At 52.2% G+C, this 14094-nt stretch overlaps 1 protein-coding gene across 1 annotated transcript; it reads right to left on the bottom strand.

Moving 5' to 3' along the window:
- Positions 1 to 7720: 7720 nt before the first annotated feature.
- On the bottom strand, positions 7721 to 11361 carry KLK4 (kallikrein related peptidase 4). The gene is made up of 5 exons (XM_068992533.1): positions 11301 to 11361; positions 9656 to 9818; positions 8974 to 9227; positions 8751 to 8887; positions 7721 to 7873 (listed from the first exon to the last, which is right to left on the bottom strand). The coding sequence occupies exons 1-5, from the start codon at positions 11359 to 11361 to the stop codon at positions 7721 to 7723; spliced, it is 768 nt and encodes a 255-aa protein (XP_068848634.1).
- Between the last annotated feature and the right edge of the window lie 2733 nt (positions 11362 to 14094).

A 14094-nucleotide genomic window follows, 5' to 3' on the forward strand; every position in this document is an offset into this window, starting at 1 on the left:
CTGGATGAGGGTTCTGGATCTTGGACTCTGGAGCTGGACAGGGATCCTCCAAGTTCTGGACCTTTGATTCTGGATTCTGAACTCTCTACTCTGGATCATGGATCTCTGATTCTGGATTCTGAACAGTGGATTCTGGATCTGGATATTCAGTTCTGGATCTTGGATTCTGGACCTAGACACCCAGTTCTGGATCTTGCAGTCCGAACCTCCCAAATCTGGATTCTGGATCTTTGATTCTGGATCTCCAATTTCTGAATTCTGAGTTTGGGGCCTAGAATCAAGCACTCATGACCTGGAGTCAGGGGTGGATTTGGGAGTCTGACTTCGGGAGTTCGGGTCTGGAATTTGCATCCTGCACCCTGGCCTTTGAGTGCCAGGTCTCAGGCTTAGATTCTAGATCTGATGCCTCTGAATACTAGAGTCCAGATTAAGAGTCTGAAGTCTGGTGTGTGGAATATAGGACTCGAGGCCCTGGGGCCTGGAATATGAATGATAAATTTTGGATTTTCAGTTTTGGGGCCTGGATTTCTAGAGTGTGGGTCTAGACTCTGAGGTTACATGGATAGACTCCGAAATGTGAAGTCTCGACTTTCAAATCTGTATTGTGTATTTAAAAGACTGGACTGGGAGACAGGGGCCTGGCTTCCCATGAATCTGAGATTCCTAGGATCCTGACTCTAGAGCATGACTTCAGAGACTGGGAAGCTGGAGTCTATTCTGGATCCTATGGTCTTTATTGAGCTTGAAATCTGGGTTCTGGTTTTCTGGAGACTGGAGATCATCACTAAGATAACGCAAAACTTTGGGAATTTAGATTTGTTTTCTAGTGTCTCAGGACCATAGAGGACCCTGGGAAATTGTCTCGAGACTATCATGGCTAGTTTAACTAATGAGGAGGCACAGGGAGAAGGAGGCTGACCTCAGATCACCCAGCGAAAGATGGGAGCTGTTATAGGCATATTTCTTCCATGTTTCTGGAAATCCATCATGTGTACAGGAAGGGGCTGCCTGATTGGGGCTGACTGTTAAGGATGTTAGTGCCAATGCCTAGCCCTTGAGTTCCCCACAGATAATGTGGGTGAATGATGGTATCTAAGCCCCCCAGATGTCTTTCAGACATTCCAGAACCCCAAGCTCTTAGTTATTCCAGAATCCTAAGGTCTCAGTCATTCTAGAACCATAGACCTTCAAAATCTCTAGAATGTCAGACCTTCTGATTCTAGACTAGAAAGGCTTGTTGTCATTGTTCAGTTGCTAAGTCGTGTCCAACTCTTTGTGACCCCATGGACGGCAGCATGCCAGGCTTCCCTGTCCTTCACCATCTCTTGGAGTTTGCTCAAACTCGTGTCCATTGAGTCAGTGATGCCATCCAACCATCTCATCCTCTGTTGCCCCCTTCTCCTCCTGCCCTTAAACCTAAGATAGAAAAATAGTCTAGAACTGCACATCTCTAGACATTCGAGAACCCTGTCATATTCAGAGGTTCTGGGACCCCGTCTGTAGTTTGATTCCCAGTCTGGAATCTACCCTAGAACTACTTTGTCTCCTTTCCTTGCCGCAAATTTGTGCTCAGAGCCTTTGTACTCGCAGTGGACCACTGCTTTGGCAGTTTAGCCGCCGCTGTTTATGGAGTGCTGGCCTCGCATGATCTCATTTATCGTTCTGACAGCCCCCTGAGGTGGGTATTATTACAGCTTCCTCAATACTGGGGCTTCTCTGGTGGCTCAGACAGTAAAGAATTTGCCTGCCAATGCAGGAGACCCAGGTTCGATCCCTGGGTTGGAAAGCTCCCCGGAGAAAGAAATGGCCCCTCCAGTATTTTTGCCTGGAGAATTCCATGGACAGAGTAGCCTGGCGGGCGTCCATGGGGTCGCCAAGAGTCGGACACGACCGAGTGACTCACACACATAGTAAGACTGAGACCCAGAGAGGGGCATCACAGCAAAGGTCACCACGGAGGGTAAGATGAATCCTGCCTTCTGCCACCTAGTTTGTCTGTTCACCTCCACCCCTGGAACCACCTCCCTCGGCTTTAGCCGGGTGGTGGCGAGGAGTAATCATAGCAAGGGCATCCCAGGTGCCAGGCTAAGCGCTTTCCATCACCACCACATGTGTTCCTGTCCCTCCCACTAGCTCTCACAGGCACGTATTCTGAGCGTCTCCCTGACACGGATGGGACTCTGAGCTCACACCAGCGCGCCGCCCAGGTTCCTACCGACCTGAGCTCAAGCTCCTGGGGAGGGCGCCCCGCCTCACCCCGCCCCCGACGCGGCGATATCAACCGCCCGCCCCTCGCCCCGCCCACTCGCCCGAGTCAGACGTGGGGAATCAATGCCGCCCTGGGCATCTCCCCAGACGTTCTTCACCTCCACTGAGGCCCTCGTCCCGCCCTAGTCTTTTAACTGGGAACACTCCCTGGAGTCTCTCTTTCATCAGTTCCGTGGTTCAACTACCAACCAAGGAGCTCTCCTCCATCTGACCCTAATACTCCAGCCTCGGGCAGCCACGCTCCTGAGAGGCACCCCCAACCTACCCCGGGGAGGCCCCAGGTCTGTCTCACTTAGTGTGTCATAACTCATTTCTCTCTTTTCCCAAACTCTCCTCCTCCCTCCTCCCACGTTTCCCGTCTCAGGGAGAGCCCCCACTGTCCACCCAGTCATGTGGCCAGGCGACTCCATCCCTCCCCTCACTCCCTACAGCCCAGTGGCAGCCACCCCTATCCTTCCGCTCCGTCTTCTTGGTCTGGCTCAGGTGCCCCACTCTGCTCCTGGACCTCGCCCCCGCCTCCACCCTGGCCTCCCATCCTCTACTCTGACCCCTCCTGTCCCTCAGCAGTTGGCCTCAGAGGGTCTCTCTAGACACGCAGAGCCGACCCCGCCCCCTCCTTGCTCATGGCACTTCCAGGGGCGACTCCCCATCACCCCTGAACAAACGTCTCAGCCTGGTGTTTGAGCCCCTTTGGGATTTTCCACCCCCCCTACCCCGAGGGAACAGGGGGCTTCCCAGGTGGCACTAGTGGTAAAGAATCTGCTGCGAATGCAGGAGATGCAAGAGACGTGGGTTCGATTCCTGGATTAGGAAGATCCCCTGGAGTAAGAAATGGCGACTCACTCCAATATTCTTGCCTGGAAAATTCCATAGACAGAGGAATTTAGACTGGCGGGGTACAGTCAAAGGCAGGTACAGTCAAGGGGGTCGCAAAGAGTCAGACACGACTGAGCACATATGCGGAGGCAAGAAGCTTCATCTTGAACCCTCTCTACCAGGGAGACAGGCGCTGCATCCTGTCCCCTTCTCCAAGGGGCACTGGACTCTTGATGCCCCAGGGAACTCCTCATGTGGTGTTGGGTCTCCTCTAATTTCATCTCTCCACAACCCCCTCCCCTTCATTATGGAACCAGTCGAAAGTAGTATTTCAGTGTCCTGGCCCTGGAGTCAGACAGCCTGGGCTCAGGCCCCTGCTCCACGGCTTACTATTTTGGAAATTCTGGTAAGTGCTTTCAGTTTCTCATCCTTAAAATCCAGGTAATTTTATTTAATAATAATCAGATAAAATCACAGAGTTTTACAAGGAGTTTCTAAGACAGATACGTGTAAGGAGCTAAGAGTACAGAGTAAACAATTAATCGCACACAGGAGCAGATAGATGGCGGGGAGGGTAGCACCCCAAGAAGTTCAAGGTCACCCAGGCTGCGGAAGTTGGAAAGTGGGACAAGAGAATGGTCCAGAAGTCCTTGGCTCTTTGGGTGTGAAGCATCACCTCTCTCTAGTTATCACTGCTTATCTGTGATGGGGCCTTAGGGTGGGGGAGGGAGTGGAGAATGGATGGGATTGGACGAGTTGATATGCATAGAGCAGGTGTGTAAGTCAGAATTAGGCTGGTGTGTGAAAGACAGGTTAACAGAGGACGTGATTCAGACGTTGACTCTGACTCCAGGCAGCCTAGAGTCAAATCCTACCTCCAGCACATAATGCTGTGTGTCTTTAGGCAAGTCACTTGGCCTCTCTGTGCCTCAGTCGTCCATCTGTAAGATGAGACTAATTGCTTCTGCCTGTTTGCAGTGTTTTGAGGCGTTAGTGTGTGAAATCTGTGCCTGGCACGTAATGAGTAATCCAGGCCATCATCAGTCCTGTTTTCCCAGAATCTTGGGGAGGGGTGGTTTTGGGGTCTTTCTCAGAGCAGATTAGGACCTGAAGAAGCAAGGGCTCTCCCATCTCTCAATTTTGGCCTCTTTTTCTGAACCCCCTTTTTCCCAGTTTAAAAATGGGGAAACTGAGGCCCAGGGAGTTAAAATATGTGTGCGGCCCCACCTTGCAAGTGTGACTCTGAGGAGGGGGGACGCCCCACGTACAGCTAGGTTTTTCCCTGAAACTTTTTGTATTTCTTAAGCTGCGCGAGGCGGAACCGGAAGGAACCTCTTTTCCTCCTGTCCTGGGAGGGTTCCGCAGCCAGGTGGCGCCAACACGCGGCTCTGAGGGACGGGGCGTGCTGGGGGCGGGGACTCCTGGGTCAGACGGAGCGGGGTGTGGGGGACCAACTCCGAATTCTGGAGCTCGAGTTATGGTATTTTGTCAATTCCTAGCTTAATGACACTGTGGCCAGACAATAACCTCGGTATATTAACATTTTAAAATGTGTTGAGACTTGCTTCATAGCTCAGTATCAGTACAAGTTTTGTAAATGCTGTGCAAATGTGTATATATATATTTCCCACCCCCCATTCATGGATAGGTTTTTAAGCCCACTTTTATTAATTAATTGTAAGTAATAGAAATATTCCGAAACTAGAAACAGATACTTCATGGCGTCCTACATTTCAAGTTTTCGAATACAACAAATTAATCAAGTCATGAGCCTGTAAGCAAGGTAGTCAGAACCCCACAGCCCAGTCACAGTGGAAGGCAGGTCTCCCCTGCCCTCCAGAGGCATCTTGAAGGGGGTTGAACGGCACGACATGGACAGGTCAAATCTGAGAAAACTACAAGCAAAGAAGCTCAGGGAACCCAAAGAGGAGAGTCTACTCTAGGGGCAGGCCCCACAGCATCAAAGGAGCAGAGCAGGGGGCCAGACCTCAGCCTCCCCTTCCTGGCTCGAATGCAAGTATTTACCGGTGTTAAAAAAAAAAAAAAAAAAGACAAAACTGAAACCCCATTTTACAAAAAGGTGACTGAAAGACAACAGTGACAAATAACCAACTGAAGTGCTGAAGGGGACAACAAGGCTTACGTACTGTAGACACTTGACCTGGGTGGGACGTGGGGTGCAAGACGATCTTGGAGGGGGCAAGGGGGTTGCTTTACTGAATGAGGCCTTGAGGTATATTTTTAAAATCGTGGTGTACACAGTGCAAGATATAGATTTCGTGTTCGATGAGTTTTGATAAATGCATACACCCAGGTAACTCTCAATCCCATCAAATTATAAAACATTGCAGTCTACTGTATAGCACAGGAAACTCTTACAGCAGTCTGTAATGATGTATATGGGAAAAGAATCTAAAAGATAGTGGATATGTGTATCCATCCAGAGGGTGACAGAGGATGAGATGGCAGGATGGCATCAGCGATTCAGTGGACATGAACTTGGGCAAACTGCAGGAGATAGTGAAGGACAGGGAAGCCTGGTGTGCTTCGGTCCATGGGGTCACGAAGAGTCAGACATAGCAACTCAACAACAACAAGCCTTTCTATTCTAGAATCTGAAGGTCTGATAATCTAGAGATTTTGAAGGTCTGTGGTTCTAGAATGACTGAGACCCTAGGATTCTGGAATAACTGCGAGTCTGTGGTTCTGGAATTTCTTAACCACTGGACCACCACGGAAGTCTCTACTCAGCATACTGATTTTGAGATGCACTTATACTGTTGTATATATCAATATGTCAGCTTTTTATTACTGAGTAGTGTTTTGCATTGTGTGAATAGTTCAGTTTGCCCATTCACTCCTTCATGGACATTTTGGTTGCTTCCAATTTGGCTGCTATGAATAAAGCTCCTATGAACATTCGTGGGAGGTTGTTTTTTTTTTTTTTTTCCCCATTGCTCTTGCATGAATACCTAAGAGTGGACTTGCTGGTTATGGGGTAGACAGTGTATGTTTATGTTCTAAGAAACTGCCAAACTGTCTTCCAAGGCAGTTGTACCATTTTATACTCCCCCGCCCCCAGAAATATGTGAGAATTACTGCTGCTCTACATACAACCAATACACCATGCTGTCCTTCTTTTTAGTCTTAGCCATTGTAGTAGATATGTGTGATTTGAAAAGGTTGTATATTCAGATACTGGGTGCAATGTTCTATATATGATGACTAAATAAAGTTTGTTAATCACTTTGTTCAAATCATATATGTCCTTATCCACTTTTATCTTGTTTGTTCTATTATTTTTTAAGAGGCTCCTTAAAGTCCTCTTTACGTTTTTCAAAATCTTTTTTTTTCTTTTTTTTTTTTAACTTTTGGTCGCACCGAGTGGCTTGTGGGATCTTAGTTCCTTGACCAAGGATTGAATTTGCACCTGAGCCATCAGCAGTGAAAACAGAGTCCTAGCCACTAGACCACCAGGGATTTCCCCAAGTCCTCTATCGTGAGTGGGGATTTGTCTCTCTTAGTTATCTCATCATTTACTTTATATATTTGAGGATACTGAAGAGATACAGAGAAATTTGAATATCTCCTTAAGTATAGGTTCACAGTTTATTTATGAAGACATTCCTGGATATAAACTCTTATCTTTTTTACTCTATTTAGTTGCTGTTGGTTAGTCTCTAAGTTGTGTGCGACTTTTTGCCACCCCATGGACTTTAACTGGACTGCCACTGGGCTCCTCTGTCCATGGGATTCTCCAGGCAAGAATACTAAGTGAGTTGCCATTTCCTTCTCCAGGAGATCTTCCTGACCCAGGGACTGAACCTGCATCTCCTACATTGTCAGGCAGATTCTTTACCATTGAGCCACCAGGGAAGCCCCATTGTATTTAGTATAATAACAATTCCTTATATTCTTGGGCCTTCAGTCTTCTCTCTTTCTGTCCTAACTCGCCCCTCTCTCCGTCCTCAGACTCCCCTACCCCTGCCTCCCAGATTCTCGCCACCAGTCTCCAGCTACAGCAGGTGGGTCCTGAGGCAACCCCAAGTGAAAAATTCTTAAAATGCACCGAAGAACCAAAATAAGTCAACTAAAGTTGATTAAACAAAATAAGGAAACCCCATTAATTTGCTGTTTGCTGATTCGACTTTTCAGAAACTGGACAACATCCACAGAATCAGTTTCTCTTAACCTCCTCTCAGGTATGTCTTCTTCCATGGGGATCCTGTGACTCTCCTGGTCAAGGGTCCCATTTCCCAGATGAAAAAACTGAGGCACAAAGAAGGCAAACTATTTGCTGGAATCCCTTGGATGGGAAAGGAAGCGAGGAGGAGAGTTTGAGCAGAGCTGGTACTCTCTTAGACTTTATTTCAGGGCTTAGGGGGAGGGACAAAAACGGTGAAGCATCAGCTTTCTCTGCCAGTGGTAAGGCGCTGTCAACATCATGCCGCTAGGGGGCACCGTGTACGGGAAAAGATTCTTGATGGGATAGGACTCCTGGGGTTGAGGGAGGGGGCTGGGGGTGGGGGTCTAGACTCTAGAGTCTGAGGGTGGAAGGCACTGGGAACCCAGATTCCTGAACTCCTTCAGCAGCTTATATTTTGGGGTTCAATTTCATGAATCCCAGTCGCAGGAGTTAACTGGCCTGGATGGTCTTCTGTATCCAGTCCGTGAACTTGCAGAGGTTGGTGTAGACGCTTGGCACGTCGGGTTGGCCACACTGGGCTTGTCCAAAGGATACCAGGCCCTGCAGGGACCCGTTGCAGACCAGGGGGCCCCCAGAGTCACCCTGTTGTGGAGAGACAGAGAATAAAGAATCCAAAACACGGAGAGGTGGGGACGCGCCTGGCGGCCCAGTGGTTCAGAATCCCCTTTCCAAGGCAGGCAACACAAATTCGACCCCTAGTCAGAGAACTAAGCTCCCGCATGCGGTGGGGCAACTAACTAGAGTGGGGCAACCGACTAATGTGCCGCAGCTAGAGAGACGCCTGAGCACCACAAGTAGAGAAGCCAGCGTGTTGCACGAAGATCCTGTGTGCTGTAACTAAGATGCAGGTCAGGCCAGTAGACAGACTAATAAGTGAATATTAAAAACAAACAAAACACAGAGAAGTGGAGATAGATGTGAGATGAGAGAGGAGCCAAATGAAGAGAGGCAAAGACAGGAGAGAGAGAGGGCAAAAGACGGCAACATATTCCTTAAAGGTTCCACTCCAGAGCCCTGATCACACCTAATTCGGCTCCCTATGTCCTAACAGCTGGCCGATTCTCTTGCGTTTGCTGCTGTTCCATCTCTGGGTCTCTCCTTCTTTTTCTCCCACTATAGCTTACTTCTCTGTCTCAATGACTCGCGGAGTCTCTGTGCATCTCGGCACCTCCTTGTATGTTGATTTTTTATCCTATTTCACTTTCATTTCATCTCTGTGTGTCAATGTATCTGTTTCTCTCCGGGTGTGCATGTGTGTATGTGTGTATGTCTGTTTCTGCCTTACGACATCTGTCTTTATTTCTGTTTCTCACTTTCCTTGCTTCTCTTTATTCCCGTGTCTATTTCTCTTCCAGTCTCTCTCCCATATCTCTGTTTCTTCACACCACGGGGTCCCTGTCCCCTCCCTTTTCCACCTCTCCCTGGATCTTCTCCCCTCTTCCCTTCCCCCATCTCTCACATGGCAGGAGTCCTTCTGGTCCTGGCCTCCACCAGCGCAGAACATGCTGGGGTGGTACACGTGAGCATAGAGTTCACTGCAGATCTTCTCCGACACCACTGAGATAGTCACACATTGGAGCACTTTGGGCAGTCTGCCTGGGACGCAGAGCATCAGATCAGCCTCTACTGGCTGGGCGGAGAACCCCTCAGAGAGACCAGACACACCCATCTCCGGAGCTCACCATTCACCAGCCGACCCCAGCCGGAAACCAGGCAGGAATCCCCCGCGGCGCCCGGGCACTGGGAGGCGATGCTGATGTCCTGGATGGTATCAGACGAGGGCACCGATTCTTCCAACTTGATGAGCATGAGGTCGTTGGCGAAAGATGGTTTGTTGTACTCTGGGTGTTGGATGGAGAGGTGGGCTTCTATCATCTGACTGCCTGGTTCTTGGTCGGCCTCAAGACTGTGCAGGCCCAGCCCAATGGTATAGGACCTGAGGGCCAGGGGGTCGAGGGTGCCGGGGTAGCGTGGGGACAGGTTAGTTCTGTGGCAGCCGCGCCATTATCTCCATTCTTGTCTTCAACCACAACGCCATCTCCGGTCCCCTGCCCCACCCTCATCTTCCTGGCTAAGCTCTGCACTACCCAGTCATGATTTCAAATCCTAATGCACAAGCAATAATCCAGAGGCAAGAACTTGCCTTAATTTACTAGATACTCAGCAATGGAACTGAGATTTCAACCCAGGACTCTCTGAGTCTTTCCAAAGCAAGAACTCCCGCTTCCCTCGCAGAACCTTCCTTTTAGTACCCGGAGACTTAACCTATGAAGCCCCTAACAGTGCATCCAGACCCTCCCTAGAACCCAAGCCCCGTCCCTGTCCCTCTTCTCCGCACCTCCCGCCCCGGCGCCCTGCACTCACTTCTGGAAGCAATGCGCAGCTGACAGCACCCACTGCGGATGCACCAGGACGCCCCCGCAGAAAAATTCATTTTCCAAGAACAGGGCCGCCTGCCAGGGCTGCGAGTGCGGGCGGCAGTCCTCGCCGTTGATGATGCGGCTGCTGCCGCCCCAGGCGAGGGATCCTGAGGGCGGAGGCAGGGCTGGGGGACCCGGCTCTGAGCCGAAACGGGGCTTCTGGGGGCGGGGCTCGGCGTGGGGGCGTGGTCAGGACTGAGCCAAAGGCCCAGAATGCAGGACACTAACTCCTGGGGCCGTGGCCATGGCTCTAGGGGGCGTAGCCACTGTTGACTGGGTGGAAGGGGCTTCTGCCGCGGTAAGGGGGCGTGGCTCAGGGTGGAAGCCGGACTTGCGGGAGCGGGGTTGGGGGCGGGGCTCTCGGTGCACGGGGGCGTGGTCAGAGCTGGGAGACAGACAGGAGGCGGGACTAGGCCTCTTGGGGGCGGGGTCACAGTGCACTGCGGTGTGTGGCGGTCGGATGGGAATAGACCTCTCGGGGGGCGGGTGTGGTTAGAATCGCAGGGATGGAGTCAGGGATCCTGCGGGCAGTGAGAGTCCTAGGGGCGGAGTCACAGTGTGGGGCCTTAATTCCACGCATCAGGCTCCTTGGCGTGGGTTCGGGTCTCTTGTCGGGGAAGAGTTTCAGCTTCGAGTTCGTCACAGCCATCTCCCAGACCCACACTCCATCTCTCTCTCTCACACACACACACACAAGCACCACGGCAGGCCTGTGCACTGCTGGGGCCTCCATCTCCCAGCACGAGCAGACCCCTCCACACAAGGTGGCAGAGGCAAGGGAGACAGAGGAAGACGCTCAGGGAGGCAGTGCCAGTATCTGTAGCCCGGGTGTCTCGCCCAACTTGGCTCAGTCCCGTCCCCCCAGGGCAGCAGACAGCCGGCTCACACAGCAACCCCGTCCTCATGTGGGTCCCTGGGGCCTCTCAGGATTGGAGACCCAAGAAGCAGGCTCAGATTGCCAGCAATGGGTGACTCCCCTAGAATCGCAATCTCCCTTTCAGGGGTACCCCAGGCAAGGTCTGGTGGCTTAGACAGTAAAGAATCTGCCTGCAGTGCAGGAGATCCGGGTTCCAGCCCTGGTTCGGGAAGATCCCCTGGAGAAGCGCATGGCTACCCACTCCAGTATTCTTGCCTGGAGAATCCCATGGACAGAGGAGCCTGGTGTGGGGGGAGGGCGGGCTACAGTCCACAGGGTCGCAAAGAACGGGACATGACTGAAGCGACTGACACTTTCACACTTTCCGGCTCCACAGGTCCTTGCAGCCTCATCACTCAGGTCCTCTCAGCATTGTCACTGCGCAGGGTATCCAGAGGCATAGACTGTCAGACCCGTTCCCCCAATCATGCACCGACTCTTATGGGTACGACTGTACACGGAGGCATGCAAAGCCACACACATGCCAGTACCCAGGTGGCACCCATGCAAACACCCTGTGATACAAGAAATCACATGTGTGCATCCAGAGAGCAACCGTCACACCGTACTGTCACCCACGCAGCTTCAGTCAGGTCCTGGAGGACCCTGAGTTGTGCCCACCCAGTAACAAGCCTCAGACACAATCTCACACACACACACCTCACTCAGATACCTGTGACACCGAGGAGGAGATGCCCCAGGAACCAGCCCCAGGGGTTTCCTGCTGTGGTCATCCTTCAGCACCTGTATGAGGGTCAGTCTCTAGGGAACCAAGTCTTTCCATCGGTCTCTCTCTCCACTCCTGCCCCCCCACCCCCGGGATATTATTGGACAGACAAGGATCTATACCACCCCCTTTCTGACACACACACACACATTGCAGTGTCTGAGCTCATGGCCTAGAGACCCACAGCCTGGAGAGACTGAGAGGCTGAGAGAGAAGTGGAAAGAGAGAGAGTCGTGGGTGGAGAGGAAGAGATGGAGAAATTGTCTCTCCATCTATAGACTGGGAGACCTAGGAGGATGGAGACAGGGCCCTCAAGGATGCAGAGAAGAGGGAACATCAGAGACTGGCTGAGAGTCAGAGTCCGGGAGAGAGAGATTCAGGGAAATAGACCAGGGGAGACACAGGGAGGACTGGAGAGACCCTCCTAACTAGAGACTTATTTGGAGGAAACAGACCTGAAGACCTAAGGTCCGGAGGCCCAGAACCACAGGGACATGGAGCTGTAGGGAGAGGAGATCATGAAGACTGCTCTTAGGGGAGTAGTGGGTGGAACGCTCACCTGGTTGCCTCTGGGCTCTGGGATCCTATGGTTGCCTCTGGACTCTGGGATCCTACACTGGGCTGGGCTCCTGCCTGCTGCCTCCAGCAGGGGCCCCCTGGGGAGCTTATAAACATCCCCAGCTGGGCTGGCCTGCCCCCTAGGGACACACTCCTGGGGCGAGGTGCTGCCAGCTTGCAGCTCAGAGCTCTCAGGCTGCCTGGTGCCAGGCTGAGTTCAGTGAGCCAGAGGGGCCAGGAGACCCCGGTCTCACTGGCCCCTTCTTGCTTGGTGGCCTGCCAGCTTTCTCCTCTCCCTCTCTCCGGTTCTCCCTCCCTCTCTCTCTCACACATGTACACACACTCTCTGTTTCCTTTTCTCTTATTCTCCCTCTCATTAAATCTCTCTCATCCTCCCTTCCTCCCTCTCCCAGCTGAGTTTCCCCAGCAGAACCTCCCCGATTCAAATCCCCAGTAGCACATTCTGCCTTTGGAACCTTGCACACGTGACTGCACCCCTGTGAACCTCCGTTTTCTCATCTGCAAAGTCAGGGTGATCATTGTTCCTCTGTCTCAAAATTCTTCCAAAAGACTCTGCTGGGGGAAGGGGGGGAATGCCTGGACACCGAGCCAGGCATGCTGTGGGCACCCAGAGAGTGGGGGGTAGGATGAAGCCTTTGCTAGTCAAAGAGCACCTGCGCCCTTCTGAGGCTCCAAGCTGCGGGAAGGGACAAGCACGTTTTGATGCTTCAGGGGCACATGTCCCAGCGGGGGAGGCCGACCAGCAGAAAAAGATGCAGGGACGAGTGAATATCTGGTAGTCGTGTGTGTGCAGAGAACTTGGCTGATATTAGAGAGGGACTGGGACCAGGTGGGGTGACTGCAAATGAGGGGGTGTCGGGGCGTCTCGGAGGAGGGGACTTTAAAGCTGAGAGGCAGCGAACTTGGCAGGAAAAAGAGAGAGAAGTTGGAGGAATTCCCTCGTTGTCCAGTGGTTAGGACTGGGCATTTACGCTGCGAGGGCCTGGGTTCAATCCCTGAGAGATTTGCATGCAAGGGGAGAGTTTGGGTGTATTTTCAATGCAATGGATTTTTTATTTTTTATTTTTATTTTTTGCTGTGGACCATTTTAAAAGTCTTAACTGAATGTATTACAATACTGCTTCACTTTTATGTTTCGTTTTTTATTTATTTTTTTGGCTGCAAAGCATGTGGGGTCTTAGCTTCCCGACCAGGGACCCTCGGTATTAAAAAGGTGACGTCTTAACCCCTGGACCACCAGGGAAGTCCCTCAGTGCACTGGATTTTTAAGCATGAGATAGGAGTGGCGTGATCTGATTTCTTTTTTAAAAAGCATTCCGCGTGGAGAATGATGGGAGTAGGGGTAAGATGGAAGCGGAGAAATCAGCGAGGAGGTGGGAGGTGGCAACAGACCCCCAGATGGGAGAGCCTGTGGCCCCTGGGAGAAGAGAAAGGGGAGGGACGGGGAGTCAAGTACCCGATCGATGGGTGGACGGTGGGGAGGGAGGAGAAGGGAGGCGTGGAGGGTGTCTCCGCCTGGGTGTGTTGGCGGTCACATTTGTGGCGCCATCTGTGTAGAGGTGCTAGGGGGTGTGGGGGAGAAGGGCTGAACTGAGGGCGCCCATCGGGAGCCAAGCGGTTGGATGTATGAGCCCCAGGGGACAGACAGAGGCCGGGGTGGGTGAGGCATGGTGAACAGTCACCCGGGGAGACGTGTGTTTAGAGCCATGGGGTTGGATGAGATCACCCAAGAAGCAGGTGTGGACCGCCCTGATGAGGGGTTGTAGGGACAGTTGAGGTGATGCTGAGGGATGGCTGGGCCTCCCTCAGTCTCTCTCGGGCCCCGATTCCCTCTGCTTTTTCTGTGTCTGGCCCTTCCCTAGTGTCTGGTTCTCCGACCCTGTCTCCATCTACCTGCCTGCGGTGTTCGGTCACCTGGGGGCACAGAGACCCCGGACTCCTCTGCTCCGGGGACCTGCAGCTTTGACCATGAACATGGAGGAGGTCAGCAGGAGGGGTGTGTGTGGGGGGGTGGGGGGGTGGATGGTGCAGGGTGGGCTCAGACCTCACAGCTGCCCAGACGTGACTTAGGTCTGGGCAGTGGGAGAAGGGGGGTTGGAGCCAGAGGGAGGGACAGGGCTGGGGCGGCTGGAATGAGGGAGAAGGGGGTGGATGCGGCATC

This window comes from Capricornis sumatraensis, chromosome 20 (genome assembly GCF_032405125.1).
Source record: "Capricornis sumatraensis isolate serow.1 chromosome 20, serow.2, whole genome shotgun sequence".
Lineage (NCBI taxonomy): Eukaryota > Metazoa > Chordata > Mammalia > Artiodactyla > Bovidae > Capricornis > Capricornis sumatraensis.